The sequence below is a fragment of the Typopeltis vanoorti genome, chromosome 16 (genome assembly GCF_054136105.1).
Source record: "Typopeltis vanoorti isolate ZY-2024b chromosome 16, IOZ_Tvanoo_1.0, whole genome shotgun sequence".
In the NCBI taxonomy this organism is placed as follows: domain Eukaryota; kingdom Metazoa; phylum Arthropoda; class Arachnida; order Uropygi; family Thelyphonidae; genus Typopeltis; species Typopeltis vanoorti.
The window spans coordinates 15428986-15450340 of record NC_143564.1 but is presented as its reverse complement, the minus strand read 5'-3'; the positions used below and the strand labels follow the sequence as shown (position 1 = coordinate 15450340).

The following is a 21355-nucleotide window of genomic DNA, read 5'->3' as shown; positions in this document are numbered from 1 at the left end:
AGAAAAGATAAAAAAAAATGCTATACTTCCAAAATTTTATATGAAATGTACAAAGATGAAAATAACAACTGGAAAATATGAATTTATTTTCATATTTTCTAGCTTCTAAATTAGCAACTTCCAAATTGCTAGTAAACTGACATTTCCAACTACAGAAGTTAATGCTCTTACTTCTAATATTGAGGAATTTCTAGACCAAAGCTTTATTTGGGATATAGATTTAAAAGAAAAATGAAGAAAGATTTAAAAAAAGAATGAAGAAAGATCTTTAAGACAAAGATGTCAAAATTTTCTTTTGGCTTTATTTAAATAGCTGAAGCAAAGACTACCAGAAAATTTGCATATTCTCAAATATCTCATTTTTATCTGTTTGAAAAAGTTCTTCATCCAGTTAAATAATCAGTTGTTAGTTTGATGGAACGTATGGGAGCATCTGAAAAAGTCATATAGGTATCTAAATATCAGTTTTCTTGGAGTGAATTTCTGTAATATACAAATTGGATGCAGTTGGATGCAACCCAGAGAACTTTCAGGATTTGCAATTTTGATATTAATCTTACCACACTCCTATGCTAAATTTGAATGAATATTCAGTAGTATGAATAACATAAAACCTAAACTAAGAAATAGAATGTAATCAAAAATGCTAACTGATTATTATTTGTAAAATTTGGCTTGATATGACGTAACAAATTATGCAGTACTTATAAACTGCCTGAAAGGACATTGAAAGCTATTGGAATACTTGCATCTTATGCAAAAAAGGATGATGAAAGCCAACCCTTAACTATATTTACTGAGCCTTGTTTTTCTTCAACACATTTCAAACACTAGATAACAAAGTAAGCTTGGTAAAAATCAGTTTTTCTTTTATTATTTTTATGATTTTAATTTAGACTTGCTTATTCAATATTAATATCATATGTGGCATTATTAACATTTATTTTAACTAGCTTTAGTTTTAGCATTAAAAAGGAAAAATCCAGTTTATTTTAGCTTATTTATTTGAACTTTTACCTCAAAATAACAAATCTGAGTTTACAACCATGAACTAGTTTAGTATGAGGGTGATCTAAAAACTTCTCGGCCTTGACCACAGATGGCAACACTATCGGCAAGATTTTTTTTTTTCTAAGGTGGTACATCTATCATAAGCATCCATGTGAAATTGCAAGTCATTTTATCAAGTAGTTTGTTTTATACAGCTGTCTGAAGCAAAAGTGTTGTCTGTATCCCTTGAAATGGATAAAATTCAGTATCATGTGGTTATAAAATTCTTTCTAAAAGAAGGTTTAATACCAAAAGAAATTCATTCGAAGTTTATAGGCACTCTTCTCCTTCATTTTCTACAATTAAGAAATGGGCTGCCGAGTTTAAACATGGTCATACCAGCCTTGAAGATGATCCACGTGAAGGACGTCCAAAAAGTGTAACAACACCAGAAATCATTAATCAAGTACACGATATGGTATTGGGATGACTGGCGAGTCAGAGTGCATGAAATTGCTGAGACTATAGGCATTTCCAAAGAACGTGTAGGATATATTTTGCACGAAGAATTGCAAATGAAAAAGCTTTGTGCAAGATGGGTGCCGTGCTTGCTCACAGCAGATCAAAAACGCACTCGCATGAAAACTCTGAACAGTGCTTGGATCATTTAAACAAGAATAAAACTGATTTTTTGCATCGATTTATTACTATGGATGAGACTTGGATTCACCATTACACATCAGAATCCAAACAGCAGTCAAAACAGTGGACAGAAGCAGGTCGTTCAACGACAAGGAAGACAACGTCGTTTCCATCAGCAGGAACATGGCATCGGTGTTTTGGGATGATAAAGGCATTTTATTTATTATCTTGAAAAGGGTAAAACAATAACCAGGGAATAAGTTTTAAAAGAGGTATACCGTGAGTAGACATATCGATACAAAATAAATAACGGAGAAAACTCACGTAGAAAGATTATTTAATAGTATAATTTTCGCCTGTGTGTCACAGGCATCTTCAGTACATTAAGCTCAAAATTAAACACTAACTGACAATTCCAAAAAAGCGCCACCTAAGTAGCTGGTGTAAGATAACTAAAACAGTCAATAACTTTCCTAAAAAAAAAAATAAAAAATAAAAAATAAAAATTAATACAATAAAAAGTTAGGAAAGATTAGCTGATTTGTAAAGTACTATCTCCCATAAAGGGGATAGACGTAAGTCGTCGGATCTGTTTAAGTTAGGAGAATGAAGTAGAGTTTCACATGTTTCTTTATAAAGGCATTCCATAAGAAACTGACTTTTGTGAAGAACTCTTGTCTTTCTCCAGTGAACTCTGTGTCTAGTGAAGATGGCATGTTCAGAAAGTCCAGACTTTTCAGGTTTAAAGTATTCAATATAAGATTGGTGTTCTTCTAGCCGAATAGAGGCAGATCTTCCCGTTTGTCCGAAATAAGATAATCCACAAGAGCACGGAATCTGGTAGACACCTGGATGATTAAGATGTGGAAGCTTGTCCTTAGGAGAAGTGAGAAAGGTGGAGATTTTTCTAAACGGTCGAAAGGCAACAAAAATATTCAGTGGTTTTAAAACTTTTGCTATACATTCACTGATGCCTTGTACATAAGGGATAGTAATGCGCGTTATTTCCTCTGTGTTTGAAGAGGAAGTCATATTAAAACTACTCAAAGTTCTTTTAATGAAGCAATTCTTATAACCATTAGATAGAAAATCCATGCTCTTGTGGATTATCTTATTTCAGACAAACAGGAAGATCTGCCTCTATTCGGCTAGAAGAACGCTAATCTTATATTGAATACTTTAAACCTGAAAAGTCTGGACTTTCTTGGAGAAAGACGAGTTCTTCACAAAAGTCAGTTTCTCATGGTATGCCTTTATAAAGAAACATGTGAAACTCTACTTCATTCTCCTAACTTAAACAGATCCGACGGCTTACGTCTATCCCCTTTATGGGAGATAGTACTTTACAAATCAGCTAATCTTTCCTAACTTTTTATTGTATTAATTTTTTTTTTTTTTTTTTAATTTTAATTTTTTTTTTAGGAAAGTTATTGACCTTTTTAGTTATCTTACACCAGCTGCTTAGGTGGCGCTTTTTGGAATTGTCAGTTAGTGTTTAATTTTGAGCTTAATGTACTGAAGATGCCTGTGACACACAGGCGAAAATTATACTATTAAATAATCTTTCTACGTGAGTTTTTTCCGTTATTTATTTTGTATCAATAACCAGGGAATATTATTCCGATCTCGTGGCCTCGTATATGATTTTACAGCAAACTATCTTCTTTTTAGGGAGATGAGGAAGATATATGTGATGTGGATACTAGTAGAGGCTGGAGGTAAATGTCAGCCCAAGTAGATAAATCTGATTCTGTCTAATTTTTGTATTACTGATTATAATAGAAAGTGGGTTATCATGTGAGAGAAAAGGCAGGACTGTTTTGGTGACATTTTGAAAGTGACTAAACTTGTCTATATGGAAATTGTAATATTATGATATACCATGTAAAATTATCAGCATAGTTTAAAAAAAATTATGAAAAATATAAAATACAAATCATAGACAATGGAGAACTTTTGGAAAAGTTTGAAATTAAACCAGGAGTTAGGCAAGGCTGCTTCCTCTCCCTAAAAATATCTTTTATTATTGTAGATCGGGTTATGAGAAATGCCATGAAAAACACAAAAGGAATACAGTGGAATTTAATAGAAAAGGTACATGATCTAGATTTTGCAGATGATATATGTTTACCAGCAATCATACACAGCAACATTTGAAGACTATAACAATAAAACTCAATGAAGATACCTTTACTGTTAGATTAAGAATAAATAAAATGAAAAGAAAAATAATGAAAATAAATAATAAACAAAAAGGAGACATAGTACTGGATGGTGAAATTTTAGAAACAGTGATGAAATTTAATTACCTAGGATCAATAATAAATAAACACGAAGGGCAGAGGAAGAATCTAAGATATACAGAGAGCACAGATAATTTTTTAGCATGTTAGTGAAAATATGGAGATCAAAGCAAATAGGCTTAAAAAAACAATCAGGTTATTTAAGACAAATATCAAATCAGTTCTGCTCTATGCATCTGAAACATGGATAACAAAAGCAAATAGAAAAAAAAAATGACCAAAAAAACTGTAAAAATGACCAGAAAAGATATCCAGTGAAGAGTTATGACAAAACAAACTGAACAAAAGCTAATATATTACGTCAATCAGAGAAAATGGAGATGGATAGGGAATGTAGTAAGAAAACCTGAAAAGGACAAAGTCAAACATTAGAGTGGATTCTGCAAGAAAAGAGGAAAAGAGATAGACCATAGATGAGCTGGTGGAGAGGAGTAGAAGAAGACCTCAGAAAAATTGGAAAGATCTGGACAAAGATAGAGAGAGGCACAAAACAGAGTTAGATGGGGATCTGTGGTCAAGGCCCTATGCTTCCAATAGAGTGAAGAGGAATAAGTAAGCAAGCTTGTCTTCACTCAGTTGAAGGATGGTATGGAGATCAATGTGTAAGGTATTGGTTCTAGGTGATTTTGAAGCCAGGGATGTATTGAGCACTGTAGTTTGTCAAGTGAGTAGGATTAATTGGGTGTATGGTCACCAGCAGAGCTGTAGGTTGGGCAAAACTCAAAGAGATCTATTCACCATGACATGAATGAATGACCAAAGAGAAAGCTAGCTATCTAATTACATAGGATGGGCAGAATGAAGGATACAATTTACTGGGTAGGCCTTGATACCGGGCATGATTGAATACTCTAGAAGTATTGAGAAAGTAATAGCACTTGTCCAGTGTTGGGTGATGTAGGTATGAGGTTACTATGAGCCTAAATTGGCAGAATCCATACTGGTAGTTGTTGATTAACTAGTAGGTATGAAGTAATGGAGAAGTTGACTGTTGATGACTTTCTCCATTATTTTGGAGAGGATTGAACATGGTAATTGGTTGGTAGTTTGATGTCAGACTTTTATTGTCCGTTTTTTTTTTAGTGTCAGCTGAGTAGAAGATTGCAGAGACAGTATAAAGAATGGTCATCTCTAGAGAATATCTGAGTGCAGTTGGAAAGATGCCATCTGGGCCAGAAAACTATTTTTTCTGATGTCTTTTTTTGCTGAAAAAGTAGAGGAGGCATGTGGTGCTCAGTTTCTGGTATGTGCAGAGGTGATTTATCTTGGCCATCTATGCAAGAGTTGGAGGAGAAGATTGGTGTCAAGAAATTAGATTTACGTTTAGTTGCTGTAACAGGGATGCCTTCTGTGGGACCAGAAGACCTGGTTTCCATTTAATAAAGTTTTTTCTTCTATTGGCCTGTATGAAGTCAGATTTGGCTTCACTGATAGTTGTTTTTAATTTGTATACTTCAACCTAGATTGAGTATTTAGCTGAAGTTTTTTTAAAGCCACCTGCAGCAAGCTGCACCTTTTGTTGAACCAAGGCTTTGGAGGCCTTCATTCCCCAGTAGACATAACTGGATATTAGGAAACAGTAGAAGTGGATCACATAGAAGACATGACTATTTAAGGAGGAAATAAAGTATAAAATATAGAACAATTGAGGTGGGTCGTCATCCTTTGTGCAATTTGGCATAATGGGATTAAGCAGGTAGGTTTATATAGTTTGTGTTTATTTTAATATACAGTTTTCTTGGCAGTTTTCCTTAGATGATTTGACTAATAATATGCTACATTGTTTCCTGTGAGTGCATTATTACTTTTTATTAAATGAAGAGATAATGTATTTCTATAATCTGACTATAAAATAAGTTGGTTTTTATTGTTTATTATCCTTGTATTTAGTAGTTTCTAATGCTAAGATGGAGGCATTTAATCTCTTTCTTCATTATTTCTTTATTTATTTTTGCAGAATTAATCCATTATCATTAGTAGAAATCATTAAACATATTATAGAGAAAATTCAAGGTTTGTAAATTTTAGAATTATATAATTACTATTTTATATATTTCTGTAATTTTTTTTCTATAATTTTAATGTGAACTTAACTTTACTAAATGTTCATTATTTTTTTATAATTCTGTCTGAACAGTAAAAGTTATCAGACTGTCTTGAAGTCATTTGTGAACTACATGTAGATTTTTTGATAGAGTTATACTCCTTTTTGGTGGGCATAAATTGAAAAAAAAAATTCCCCCATTCATAATGCTGCCATCTGTGAATAGGTTAAAGAATTGTCGCACACTTTCTTTTTGGAAAGCCCTGATTCATTGATAGCTTGGGCTTATTATCAATTAAGTCTTGAAAGATGAGACTAGCCGCTTACCTGTCTTCAGAAAGTTAGGACTAAAGGAACTCTACTACTCCTTTTAGGAAATAAAAGGTATTAAAGGGTTATTTTTATTTATTTATTTTAGTTGCAGAATTTGGCATTTGTAGTTATGATATAATTTGTAGGATGCAGTTGCTTGCTAAAGAACTTCATAGTACCTGCAGATATACACCCTCTGTCCAAAAAGAAACTGAACTTTTGATAGAAAATAAAGCACAGGCCAAATTGTAATTATTCAAATCATTTATTTCAATCAATATACTCTCCCTCAGCTTTGATACAGCATTGGCATGGTCAGTTAATTCGTTAAATGAGTTTTTTATATCGGTTTTTGGGATACTGTTGAGGGTCGTGGTTACTGCTGCTTGAATGTTTTCAATGGTGTCATATCGCTTTCCTTTCATTGGCAAATGAAGTCGGGGGAAGAGAAAGAAGTCACAGGGTGCTAAATCCGGTAAATATGGGGAGTGATCCAAGACACAAACTTTGTTTTTGCTCAAAAACTGTCTCACAATGTTCGAATGATGAGATGGTGCATTATCGTACAAAAGTGACCAGCTGCCTTCATCACAATATTTATGCCATATGTGACGAATTCTTGCTATCAATCACTTCAAAACTTCGAGATAAAACTCAGCATTGACCGTTTGGCCAGGCAGAACTTCTTTGTGGATAATGCCCTTGGAATCATAGAAACAAATCGGCATTGTCTTTACTTTTGACTTCTCCAAGCGACTTTTTCGGATGCCCCTCTTCTGGTGGTCTCCACTCAGCACTCTGGCGCTTTGTTTTGGGCTCATGTTTCGTCGCTAGTAATGATCGTTTCAAGGAAGTTTGAGTCCTTACAAATAGTTTTATTGAGGCCCTTACAGTGTTCAATTTGATGCATTTTTTGGTCATCGGTCAACTTGTGGGAAAAAAATTGTGAATTTACGAAGTCCCAAACTCTTAGTCAAAATGCTGTGCACAGTTGATTTTGGAATCCCCAATTCATCTTCAGTCGATCTCATGAACGATTTCGGGTTTTCTTTGATGAAATCACGCACTTTTTGAATGTTAATTTCACTCCTCCAGTTTTTGGACGACCTGGCTTTTCGTCGTCCTCAAGTATCTCGCGACCACTTTGAAATCGCTTAAACCACTCATAAACTTGAGTATGGGATAAGCATTCATCATACTTTTTGAAGCATTTGATGCATTTTGATAAAAGTTTTACCAAGTTTAACACAAAAGGTAATCGCAGCTCTCTGTTTTAAACTCATTTTCTGACCATTCGTCAAAACACACTATTACTCTTGGTGCTATAACTCGGTTTCTAATGAAACAAATGTCATAAACAGTTGACACAACACTAATGAAGGTTGCTGCGTTTGTCAACCAAAAGATACAACAGGTGGTGCCACTAGTTTCTTCAATTTTCGAAAAGTTCGGTTTCTTTTTGGACAGAGGGCGTAGATATAATACTAGAGGGATAGGGCAGGTTCGAGGTTTAGAGGTGCAAGAGGAGAGTGTGTTCCAAATACTGAGTACTCTGGAGGCCAGTAAAGCAGTGGGTCTGGATGGTATTTCACCACGGGTTTTGAGAGAATGTGCTAAAGAACTGACAGCTCCTTGGACCTGGCTTTTCAATGAAAGTCTGGTTATGGGAAAGGTACCCAGGAAAGGGAAGGAAGGTAAGATGGTGGCATTGCATAATGGTGGTAGCAGACTGGATGTGTCTAACTATTGGCCAGTTTGTATTTCATCAGTAGTTAAGGTCTTGGAGAAATTAGTGAGGGACTATATACAGCATTGACCAGATGAGAGTAATGTTATCTGTGAGAATCAACATGAATTTTTTAAGGGGTGTGCTTGCTTAAGTAATAATTGCCTTTTATAATAAAGTGACGAGCAGTTGATGAGGGAAAGGCATACACTGCCATTTTCTTGGATTTTGCAAAGGCATTGGACAGGGTGCCACATGATAAGCTGATATTTAAGTTACAGCACATGGGTTTAAATGTCAGGTTAGTCAACTGGATTCAGGATTGGCTGTCTGATAGGTATCACAGAGTTGTGTATGGTGGGGCAGTGTCAAGGAAGCAGAAGGTTACAAGTGGGGTTCCACAGGGCTCAGTACTGGGATCTGTATTATTCAACCTTTATATCAAGGACATTGTCATGGATTGCAAGGGGATATTCAGTTGTTTGCAGATGATACAAAGCTGGGAAGGGTTATTAGTAGTACAGATGCGGCAGCCCTGCAAGAGGATTTGAATAAACTGGACAGACGGGCAAATGAATGGGAATGTTGGTTTAATGTAGCAAAATGTAAAGTCTTGAAGTTTGGGATACATCGATGGGAAGCTGCACTAGAGGAAGTAGGGAGAGACGAGATCTGGGGGTGATGATTGATAGAAAACTGACTGAAATTCGGGAGGCATATTGCAAAGGTGGTGAAGGTAATCCAGTGGTTTGCTGCAATACTGAGAAGGATGCTGACCTGCAGAGATAAAAGTTATCATTCTGTTGTATAAGACCATGATCAGACCACACTTAGATTATTGTTCTCAAATTTGGTCCCCAGGATTTGAAGGGGATAAATTAACTGTGGAAAGGATACAAAGATGGTTTCAGGACTGTACAAGGATAGTTATGAGGATCGGCTAAGGGAATGTGGACTGCAGGGTTTGGTGGATAGAAGGAGAGGTGATATGATAAAGATTTTTAAACAGTTGAGAAGCAGTTACAGGGTGGACACTGGGGAGTTCTTTCACTTGGTGCAGCAGGAAGAAGTGATGACAAGGGGCAATCCCTGGAAGTTAAAAGGAAGTCGTGAGGAGTTGTTTTTTTGCTGGAGGGTGGTGGAACCGTAGAATGCATTGCCTGATAGAGGAGTGGTGAGAGCAAGAACGGTCAGTGAGTTCAAGGAGTGAAAAGAGGGAAAGTCTTGTGCTATCCCTGAAGCCAACGAATGAATTTCTAGTCAATATGTTTTTTGAACAGAAGAGTTTGTGGGTGGATTTTACCCACCCACCCTGCATAATATGCAGGACCAAGTATTTTTTTTTATATTGATTTTATATATTTTTTAATTTATTTTTGTATATAGCTCAGAAACCTGCTTTAAAGACTAAATATGGAACTTTTTTTTTTTTTTTTTTCAATCAATCAATTCAGGACACCAATAAGTGGAATGGTCATCTCACATTGGAGAATGAAATTCATCTCCCACCTAAAGGCAATCACAAACATCCATGCCCATGGTGAAGTTCAAACGCACAGTCTGCTTGTTGGAGAAGGTTGAAGAAAAAAAGCACTTTGACAAGGTATAACCTTGTCCGGTGTCCTTTTCTACACATTGGCTTCTCCCAGTCATTCTCACCCTCATATCCTGTGACACTATAAGGTGTTAATTGCGATTTCTGTGCTCTTCTTATCCTAGCACCTGCAGCAATCTAATAATAGAAAATATCATCACTGGGATGAGTGCTTTTATTCCCTGCTCTACTCAAACCTTGGTTTTCTGACAAATGTGTGAAATCAGTCTAAGCCAGAAATTTAGCATATGCCCAGTGGCTCAAGTCAAAAACTTCATCTTCTCACACAGCTTACACTACAGGTTGTAACTTTGCAACAACAACAAAAAAAAAAGTGTACTTTGTAAGGGCCAATTTTAGCTTGTCTCCTTTTCACATGGCATCTGAACTTGATGACGGACCAGAAGCTCCCTCATCAAGGCACATTCTCCTCACTATTCATCAGACTATCCACCATATACCTCCTCTGAAATTTTGCCAGATAAAATGCTCAGTAGCCTTTCTCTTGACTCCGGATGGTGTATTTCTCCAGTTATGCTCCAGAACCTGCACCCATCTTTTATCTTGTATGAAGTGTCCTGACATTCCTGGTGCCAATCATAAAATTTCTCTAGAGCAGAGTTCTCTTTGTTGGTTTGTGTACTACCTTTAAAAAATTTTCTACTACCAACCCTGTCAATCCCAAAAAGTAGCACAATCCTCATTTATTGGGGGCAATAACTGAGCTAGCAGAGAATGTCGTAGAAAGTTTTTTCACTTGATTATAAACTTGCCAAGAAATTATATTCTTGTTTAATCTTTTATCCAAGTGTAAACAAATAGTTTGCATGTGAAGTATCTTCGTGACTAGGCTATTTGTATATAGAGATTGATGACTTTACATCATTTGCTTTAGTATCCTATAATGCAAGGTGCACATCCTTTCAGATGTGTATAATACTATGCATTATGGGAAGTAGCACTGCCCAGATGGATTTTGACCTTGAGGTCTCTCAGGAGCTGTCTAAACCAGGGTTTCTCTTTAAGGCAAATAGCTGAAAAATCACAGGAGTACAACACGGTTCTGTATTTCAGCATCTAGAAAAAAACATAAAGTTCCAAGAGAGAGAGAGAGAAGTTGCTCAAAATCAAAATCCTACAATTGTATGGTGTAAATGGTATATTAATACAGAGTACTATATAGCCTATACTTAAGTCAGCCATTAGAAATATAAGGATATACTGGTAGATGGTTTGATGTAAAAACAAGGATATACATTCACCTCAATCACTGTTATTCATGATCTTTATGCATCACATTATGAAGGAAAATCTCCTTAAACATGATATTGAAATTGAAAATATTCAATTCAGCTCATTACTTTATGCAAGTGATTTTATATTCCTAAATAAGGTATACATGTTTCAGGAACTAAGTTGAATAACTGCCCTAATAAGTTTATTAAGTATTAAGAAAATCTGCAGTAAAGATATGAAAACTATGAAAATAGGCATATGAAATACCAACTATATTTTCAGTGAAAATATAGTTGGTATTTAGTGAAGTTGAGACACAATTTTTGAAGATGGCAGATTAACTTTGGAAATGATAATAAAAAAACAAAACCAGTATGATGGAGAGCCAACTAAATATATAAGAAAGAATACCTCATTAAGTATTAAAATTAAATGTCTTTAATTTTTGCATCACTTACTCTTGAGAACTTGTCCTTTAAATATTAGAAACCATTTCCAGATTTTAAATTTCTGTTTAAAGGCTTAATGACATTTTTCATTAAGTTAAGTGTGGGTTGGTGTCAAGAAAGCCTTTGTTGTTCACAAGCAGAGACGTGTTTTTTTTTTCCTGGCACTAAACTATTACAATGAACATTTTTAACCTCATAGTTTTTAACTTGATTATCCCACTCGCATAAAAAATAACAGTATTTGAAGTATGGTTGCATGCAGGATGACTTTAAATACAGGTTATCTGTGTTTCTTAGTTTAAGAACAAAAATGTAATCTTATAAGATTACTTCATAATGGATAGGGAGAATTGAAGAATATCCTTTTTTCTAAAGTGGAAGCATGGCCATCTAAGTTTTAATGAATATTAAAGAAATGTCATTAATCAGAATAACATCTATAAACTGTAAGGTCATCATTTAGAGAAAACAATAATTCAAAATGTTGCCGATACTTGCACATTTAGCTGTGCTTTGTGTCTTAGTCTTGTAGTTTATGCATCCCACACAGATAGGCGCCTGATGAAGAGAGTAAAGAGTTTTATGAAACTTACAGACTGTGTTTGACTGCCTGCCAAGAAGGGATGTGCTTTTCATCTTAGGGGATTTTAATGCAAAAGTGGGAAAGAGTATGATAGTGAGGCATGTTTGGTTTGGGTGAATGCATTCCCATGGTGAAAGACTGTTGGAATTTGCCCATGCTAACAGATTAGTTATTACCAATACTTGCTTCCAGAGACACCCATGAAGGACCTATACTTTAACATTGATAGGTCAAGACACCAGATTACGTCCTTTCTCTCCTATGGAGGAAGACAAGCATCTTTGATGTGCATACTTGTCCAGGAGCAAACTGTGGTACTGGACAAGTATGCACATCAAAGATGCTTGTCAAAAATTAGATCCTATGTCAAATCTGAAATCCATTGGTCTCCTAACTGGGCACATCTAACTTCCCATAGTATTTCAGGTGAGTTCTCCTCACTAGTCTCAAGAAGACCATCCAACTGTGTTGATACTCTTTCCATGAACCCATTAGAGATTACTCTGACATTCAGTCTTGTGGGATGGGCATAACTTGGAAGGTTTTGGAGTCTCAGACTTACTTTGGTTCTTATTAGATGATGGTCTGAGACTCCAAAACCTTCCAAGTTATGCCCATCCCACAAGACTGAATGTCAGAGTAATCTCTAATGGGTTCATGGAAAGAGTATCAACACAGTTGGATGGTCTTCTTGAGACTAGTGAGGAGAACTCACCTGAAATACTATGGGAAGTTAGATGTGCCCAGTTAGGAGACCAATGGATTTCAGATTTGACATGGGATCTAATTCAAAGGAGGCAGTTGGAAAACAAAGACACAAGGACTGAAGAATATAAAATATTACATAGAGAAGTGAGAAAGCTATCAGACAGGACACGGAAGATTTTTATGCTAATAAATGTGAAGAGATAGAATTCCAGATGAAGAGGCAATTATAAAAAGATGTTTTGTTTAGTTTGTGACCTAAATCATACGTATATGCCCAAATTGAAGGTCATCAAAGACAAGAATGGAAAAAGTGCTAACAAAAGAACTGGAAATCGAAACCAAATGAAAAGAGTATTATGAGGAACTGTACAGCAGAAAGAATAAGGAAAATTTGGAGGCACTCCTCTTACCAAGACAATATCAATTTGGAACCTCCTCCACTTAGACATGAGGTTGAAGGAGTAGTTAAACAGCTTAATAATAAGGATGCAGATGGAATCCCAGCAGAGTTCATTAAGGTCACAAAGGATGGAGGGATAAGAGTGTTTGATTATAAAGATATAGGATACAGGATCATGTCCTGGAGACTGGGAGAAGTCAGTTTTCATACTACTGCACAAATAGAAAGATATGAAGGATTGCAAGAATTATAGAACTCTTAGTTTGATCTCTCATCCAAGCAAGATTTTATTAAAGATTATTCTAAATAGAATTGAGGCTATGGGCAGAGATGCCTGAGGAACAAGCAGGTGTTAGGAAAGGGTACCAGAAATGAGATCCTTTGCCTTAGACAGATCATTGAAAATTATAAAGAATTTAGACTCTATATGTAATGTCATAGACTACTCCAAAGCCTTTGTGTTCAGCATATAAAATTGTGAGGTAATGAAATTAATGGATTTTCCTCAACACATTGTCAGGTTAATAGCTAACTTCTACAGTGAGCAAGAAGTCATGGTGTTGGATTAACTGATTGACTTCAGGTTGGCAAGGATGTGTACTGTCTCCTCACCTGTTTATCTATGCTTAGGACATCATGAGTGAAGTATTGTGGAGGAGCTTAACACAGGAATTAAGATAGGTGGTAGGTTGAACAGTAATCTGTGGAATGCTTGAAGATAAAGCACTTCATATGTAATGACAAGGAAGAAATAGGATGAATCCTTGACAAAGTTAATAAGATCAGTAAGAATAGAGGGCTTCAACTCAATCCTAGCAAGACAAAGATTATGATTCTCAAAAGAAATATAGGCAGGGAAATTCCTGAAAAACAAGCATACCTTAATGGAGAAAAAATTGAGGAAGTCGGCAAGTTTGAATACCTGAGATCCATTATTAATGTGAAGAATTGTTCAGAAGAAGACTAGGAATGGCTAAAACAACAGTCAGAGACTTGTCTAAAATCTGGAAGGATGGGTCTATCTCCATAAAAACAAAGTTGAGAATTCTGGATTATATCTGTTTTTCCAGCAGCATCTTACGGATGTGAGACAGAACCTAAAGATGTCTGATAGGAAAAGGATAGTTGTTTTGAGATGTGGTGTTACAGAAGGCTGTTGAGTATATCATATACTGAAAGATAGTCAGATGGATGGTTGGTTGTAAAGATCGGCAGAACTTTAAAACCTCTTTACTGATATTGACAAAAGAAAGCTGAAATATACTTTATTTATTGATTGATCTGATTTTTAATGAGTGTCCATATATGCAAAAGATTTTGATCACAATTTTCCCATTTGTATGTGTTTATATAACCGACTTCTACAATTTGTCTGAATTTTTCTATTTTTAGTCTTAACTTTTTATATTTATGTAGCAAAAAAAAATTCAGTTGTGGATATTTTTAATTTTTTTAATTTTTTATTTTCAGATTATGACAACTGCTTGGAATTTATAAATAACACAAAGGAAAAGGTAATGTTTTAGAGATCAAATGAAACTTTTTTTTTTACCATACTGAAAATATTAATTTTGAATGACCCAAAAATTTCACTAAAAGTGAGGACATAATTTATAATTTTCACTGATGAAGTTTGTAACAGATTTCTGAACTGGGCATAGGTGCTAGGGGGCCCTGCCCCCTAGTGTGTGTGTGTGTGTGTGTGTGTGTGTGTGTGTGTGTGTGTATTCATCTGTCTTATGAAAGGGTGATGCAAACCTATCATAAATTAGTACTGTAGGTGATATTGTCTAAAGGTGTTAGATTATCTGGAAACACTGCTCTAGAGGCCAAACATGGAATTTTTTGAAGTTATTTCAGACTTTCCAATAAATAAAAATAGTCTTGCTTTGCAGTGAAATTCATCTATCACCTAAAGGACATTTGCAAGCATCCATGCCTATAGTAGGATTTAAACCTACAGTTTACTTGGCCTAGTGGTGACATTAGTACATTATCACCTAGTGGTGACCTGCAATGTCACCACCTGGATTATCATCCAGGTGGTGACATTGCAGAAACGAATAAACCAGTAGATTATACGGGAATTGTGGTGAATGAAGTGGAGGTGAGTAGTCTATTGCATAACCTCAATGTCAATACATCTGTGGGATTGGATGGTATACCAGCTCGTGTTGAACGAGAAGCAGCTAAAGAATTGTCAGTACCCTTGACCATTTTGTTTAATTTGAGTCTCGGGTCTGGGTTAGTCCCGAGCGGGTCGAAAGAGGGGAAAATAGTTCCACTGCATAAAGGTGGTTCCAAGACTGCTGTTGTAAATTACCGACTGATTAGCATATCAGGAATCATTGTCAAGGTCTTAGAGAAATTAGTCAAGAAAAGAATACAGGATTGGATAGATGAAAATGGGATATTGTATGGGGGAAAACATGGTTTTGTGAAGGGTAGATCATGCCTCAGTAACTTGCTCACGTTTTATAACACAGTGACGGCTGAACTGGATAAGGGTAATGGGTTTACAGTGATACTACTGGACCTTGCCAAGGCCTTTGATAGGATACTACATGGAATCCTAATCAGTAAACTGGAGCAGATGGGGATAGATATAGGGTTGGTGAGATGGATAGGAGGGTGGTTGAAGGAGAGATACCAGAGAGTGGTTTATTCAGGAGTGGAGTCTGAAAGACGTCTTGTGACTAGTGGAGTGCCGCAGGGCTCTGTTCTTGGACCACTGCTTTTCAATTTGTTCATCAATGATATTGGAAAGGATTTGAGAGGAAGTGTTCACTTGTTTGCTGATGATGCAAAGTTGGGTAGAGCAATTGTGAGTGCACGGGATGTCAAAATTTTACAGGATGATTTGGATAGTTTGGAGGACTGGGCTAGGAAAAATGGATGTCAATTTAATGTGGCAAAGTGTAAGGTTATGCACTTTGGGGTGAAAAGAATAGCAGCAGTATATCGCATTGGTGGAACCGTACTCCAGGAGATTCATGAGGCCAGGGATTTGGGAGTGTTGGTGGATAGGGAGTTTAAGTTTAGGGGGCACATTGCAAAAGTGACTAAAACAGCTCACCAAATCACTTGGCTTCTGAAAAATACTTTAACATGCAGAGACAAACAAGTTGTTGTTCCTCTGTATCGAGCCTTGATAAGATCCCATCTGGACTTCTGTGCCCAGTTATGGGCACCGGGGTTTCTTCGTGATGGGGAGGAAGTGGAGAGGGTCCAGAGACGAGTGACCAAGATGATGGCAGGTCTGTGGAATGAACCTTATGAGAATAGGTTGAAGATTTGTGGGTTGCAGAAATTGGTCGATAGGCGAAGGAGGGGTGATATGATTGAGACATTCAAATTACTGAAGGGTTAAGATTGATCCAGAAGATATTTTTGAAAATATGACTGGTGGTGGGAGGACTAGGGCCATGCATGGAAGCTGGGCAAGAGCGTGGTTGACAAGGGTGTTAGAGCTAGGTTTTTTACTTGGAGAGTGGTAAATGAGTGGAATAAGCTTCCAGAGTTTGTTGTGGGTGCTACGACCGTGAATGAGTTCAAGGCAAGGTATGATAGATACTGTGTGAATGTTGAATAGTTGTTCTTGACATGATGTTAGGGCCTCCCTCGATGATTCTGTCGACTCCTTGGAGTTTCCTGGAACAATAATAATAATAATAATTATCCACAAGTCAGAGGTTTGGTTCTCAAACCTCTGACTTTCTTGGTTCATGGCACCCCTCCCCCAGCCTTTTTACATTTTGTAGGATGCTAAGCAAAGCAAATTTATAAAGTGTACTAACTTTTCTGTAATAAAGTTAGTGAACTACAATAAATACTACCACTGAACGTGCTTGTCTGTTTCTTCAGTCCCTTCAAGCCTGCTATACTGAGAGGTCGCTGTATTTGATGTGTGTACAGTCATCCTTCAACTTGCGTCCATTCGAGTTACTTCCGTTTGAAGATATGTCCGTGATCCCATAAGGGATTAACTAACATTTTCGACTATACTTTCGAACAAGATGCAAGTGAGCGTAAAGTAAAAAGGTTTCTATTTAGCAACAATGCATCATGCATTCAGCGGCAACTCCAGTTGGCAATCGGCACGGATCTTCAACAGTTCCTGTGTTGATTTTGTGTTTGAGAAATAGCTTATTTGTGTTATTTTAAATATTTTTATATTTAAAATAACACAAATATTTAAATAATTTATATACAGGTTATTTTAAACATTTTGTGATATTTTGTGCAACATGGCCCCTACATACCCAATCAAAGAACCTAGTGAAGAATCACAGAAAAAAAGACTAGTGATTGATCTTGAAACGAAGTTGCAAGTTATAAAGCAACGTGAAGCCTGTCAGTGTGATCGCGCATGACTTCGGATGGTGTTATTCTACAGTGACGGCCATTTTGAAAAATAAGGATAAAATCATAGAGGCTGTAAAAGGATCTGCTTCCATTAAATTGACGATATTGACAATGCAACGACAAACTCCTATTGATGACATGGAAAAGCTACTTGCATCATGGATAGTGGACCTGAACCAAAAGTTATGACCATAACCACTAAGGAACTATGTCTCCAACATGTTGAAAGAGAAAGTAGTGCCCGATTACGACTACGAATTCAATGCTTCTTCTGATTGATTCATGAGATTCCAGTAGAGTTTTGTGCTGCATAATGGAGAAAATGTATGGTGCATCTGCAAGTGCCGATGAGGAGCCTGCCAAAGAGTTTGTGGAGAAATTGGATAAAATTATTACGAGGGAAAATTATTTGCCACAGCAAATATTTAATATGGATGAGACCCCTTTCTTTTGGAAATGAATGTCCAAGTAGACATTCATCGACCAAAAGCTAAAATCTATGCTTGGTTTCAAAGCTCTGAAAGACCATGTTACGATTCTGTTAGGGGTAATGTGGCTGGATAATAAACTGAAACCATTTGTGATATGGCACAGCAAGAATCCACGAGCCTTCAAAATCATTACGAATCATGCTCTTCCAATTCATTATCGGAGCAATAAGAAGTCATGGATGACTCAAAAATTGTTTGAGGATGCCTTAATCAACTGCTATGCAAGTGAAATGGAAAGCTATTGTGTTGAAAGAAAATGTAGAATTTAAAATTTTATTAATTCTAGATAATGCTCCAGGTCATCCACCTTACATTGGTGATCTTCACCCCAGATCAAGGTCATGTTTCTCTCTCCGAACATTACTTCATTGATCCAACCGATGGATCATGGAGTTCTTTCAGTGTTTAAGGCTTATTATTTACAGAGACCTTTTTTCACAAGCCATTTCTGCCACTGAAGAAAATGATCAATTCTGGGAAGCATTCAGTATTATCATGCTATTAAAAATATTGCTGTGGCTTCCAAAATTATGCACAAACCTTTTTGTCTTTTACCATATGCCTCTCAATGTATGAGTGGCATATGGTAAAAGACATTAAAAAGGTTTGTGCACAATTTTGGAAGTTTTGGAAAAAATATAGAGCTTTATAAATTTAGTGAAGAAATAGTGGGCCTAGCAAACAATCTGAATCTTGAAGTGAATGATGATGACATAGTTCAACTCATAGAAAGTGCCTGTGAAAAGTTGACCAACGAAGAATTGGTCAAGCTGGAGGAACAATGCTTCCTCTTCTGCAACAGAAGAGGAAGAACGAGAAAAGGAAGAGCGAAAAGAGAAATAAGAAGCGTAGTTAAACAATTCACAATGAAGGATCTTGCAGAAATGTTCTTAAAATGGCTGAAGACATGGACCCCAATGCTGAATGCTACTCCTGTTTTATAGTGGCAGTAATTCACAGTACATTTTTTATAAGGTTTCATAATTAAAATGACAGTATACTTATTACGGTTAAGTCCCTAACCCCTATAACTCTGTTGATTTAATGTATTGACTTATGTCCGACCAATTTACGTCCTGCCGAATGTAAGTCAAGGGATGATTGTATTTGTTTTAAAATATAATAAGTAATTTTCTTTTATTTGCATATGTTACTCTTTGCTATATGTTTCTTTTATTTGCATATGTTACTGTTTGCTATATGTGAAGCTACAAATAAGCATTAATACTTTTAACCTCTACGATCCTTTGAATATTAACATCATTTCTTTCTTTCATATTTTTATAGATAATTACATTCATTACTGCTATTGCATCATCTTTCATCCAGCAGAAAAAAACATCCGTATTGCAGGATTATAGTAGTACTGTAAAAATAATCATAATTTAAAATTATGAATATTTTTACAAATTGTTTATGTTAGTACATTATTAGTTTTGGTTTCATAACACGTATTGTTGGCACTTGTGATGTGCCCATTATTGATGTTATTTTGTCAATATGAAATGTAAAGCATTTAAAATATTTATGTACTTACTGGATTTGGAAAGTTGTGTTACTCTCAGAAATTTTATTGTAGTTTAAAATTATTAAATGTTGTGTTTTATAAAGACATTCTCATTACACTAACGGAGACAACATGTCAGCCATTATACCTAACTTCTTGCTTGCCACTTTCATGGAATGCGCTCGCTCGCCGAGGAGTTTGATAGATGATGGACAGTTGACAGAGAGCGTTCGGTATCGAAGTAACGAGAAAAAAAGAGCGAGAGCTAATGGAAGTTTTATTTATTTAATGCAGACTGGAGGAATTTTGTTCTTATGAAGTTTATTTAGTTTTATGTGACAGTAGGAATAATATTAATAGTAGATTCCAAAAAGAATAGTAAAACTTTGAGTCTTTAAACTGGAGGAGTTGAGACTGTCAACAAGTAATTAGTAAATATAAGAAGATATTGCAGTCGATGTTCTAAAGAATTGTTCGAGGAAGCGCTGATTGGAAAGTTTCATCTGTCTTAAGGACGCTAGATATATTTGTTATTTCCGCTGGAAAGGGTGACTTAATTAGCTCAGCTTAGGTATGTTGTTTTTGAAGTAGTAGTGTAATGTCATTGATTTTTTTCGTTTATATTTCATTAATTATTACTTTCTTGTTATTTTAAATTCTTTCAAAATTAAATCCTTTCTTATTTAATTGCTCCAATTAGAATCTTATCTGCTGCAGCTATGTTATGACTTGCGTGGCCTCTCCTTCAATCGAAGAAACGTGCGCAAATCCTTCAAACAAAGAGAAGTGCCCTAGGCTAGAGCCAAATTCTCCCTGATTGAGAATATGAAGTCAAATCCTTTTCAGAATTAAGAAAATTTATTTGTTTTGCTGTGCCATCTTAATTCATTTACAAGAAAATTAATCTTGTCAGAGAGTTGACTCACAGACTATCACGATTTCAAAATCTAACAATACAAATAAATTCTTACCATACTTATTTCAGACTAGATTGCAGTTGTAGCCCATTCTTATCTTAAACTCCCGCGCTTCAACTTATTCAGGTTCTAAATTTAAGCTAGAGGTGCATTGACTTGAATTATCAGACACATAATTTTGGTAAATAAAACAGGAATGTTTATTCTCACTAAGACATGATACATGTTAATCAAACTGAATGCTAGGTCCCAAAATTGTAATACTACACAAGCAGACAAAGTCTATTTTACAATCAGCATATCATATTGAAAGACATTAGCAGAGTCAAGCAATCTTATTCCCATTCACTTAATACAACTTCATAGATTATTATCTTTCTCTCCTCTTAGATGTTACGACACTCTAGATTAGACTATTAACAATATCTGGAAATCTGGAACAACTTACTTCTAGAACTAACACAGTTTCTTACTGTAGGATTAATCTCTAAAGTCCTATGATATATCAACGGGTCCGATTATTAGAAATTTAGTACTTCCATTCACAGTGGTCTAAGAATACAATACAAGGATATAAAAGCTTAACATTGCTGACCAGCTCAGACATTCAATAGATTCTTCTTTATCTGATCCTATTTCAGACTTTCTTCGAGTAGGTGCCTTGCTTGTCTTGAGATCGATCGTCCTCCATTTCGACTTTCCTGTGAATACGGTCACGATTCACTTAAATCTCTCGTGCTCGGAACTCTTCTAATGGAGTGGTACAGCTGGAGCTCCGCGAACTTTGGCGTTCGTTGGTTATATTATTGTTATTATTCCTGATACTTCCAAGGAGTCCGAAGACTCATCGCAGGAATCTCTTTGCATTGAAGAAAATGCTCGGATGGAACCGCTACTAGACCATATTGTCGCTGCTGACCATTTTTGCCCACTCTACGACCCACGCTTGAATCCGAACCAAAAAAAACTAGAGAGAGAGCCCCACTCGTGCCACCACTCCCTTTTATACTCCTCGCGTCTGCTCCCCTTACTACGTCATCAGTTGCACCTGCTACACAAGCCTCTTTGCACACCATACCTTCACCTTC

The 21355-nt window shown here is 36.0% G+C and overlaps 1 protein-coding gene across 1 annotated transcript in view; it reads left to right on the top strand.

Moving 5' to 3' along the window:
- Rpn9 (regulatory particle non-ATPase 9) overlaps positions 1 to 21355 on the top strand; it is a 237333-nt gene that overhangs the window by 36964 nt on the left and 179014 nt on the right. The window contains exons 4-5 of the mRNA XM_090405989.1: positions 5893 to 5948; positions 14458 to 14501. Coding sequence (XP_090262115.1) covers positions 5893 to 5948; positions 14458 to 14501 — 100 coding nt within the window. The remainder of the gene's footprint in view (positions 1 to 5892; positions 5949 to 14457; positions 14502 to 21355) is intronic.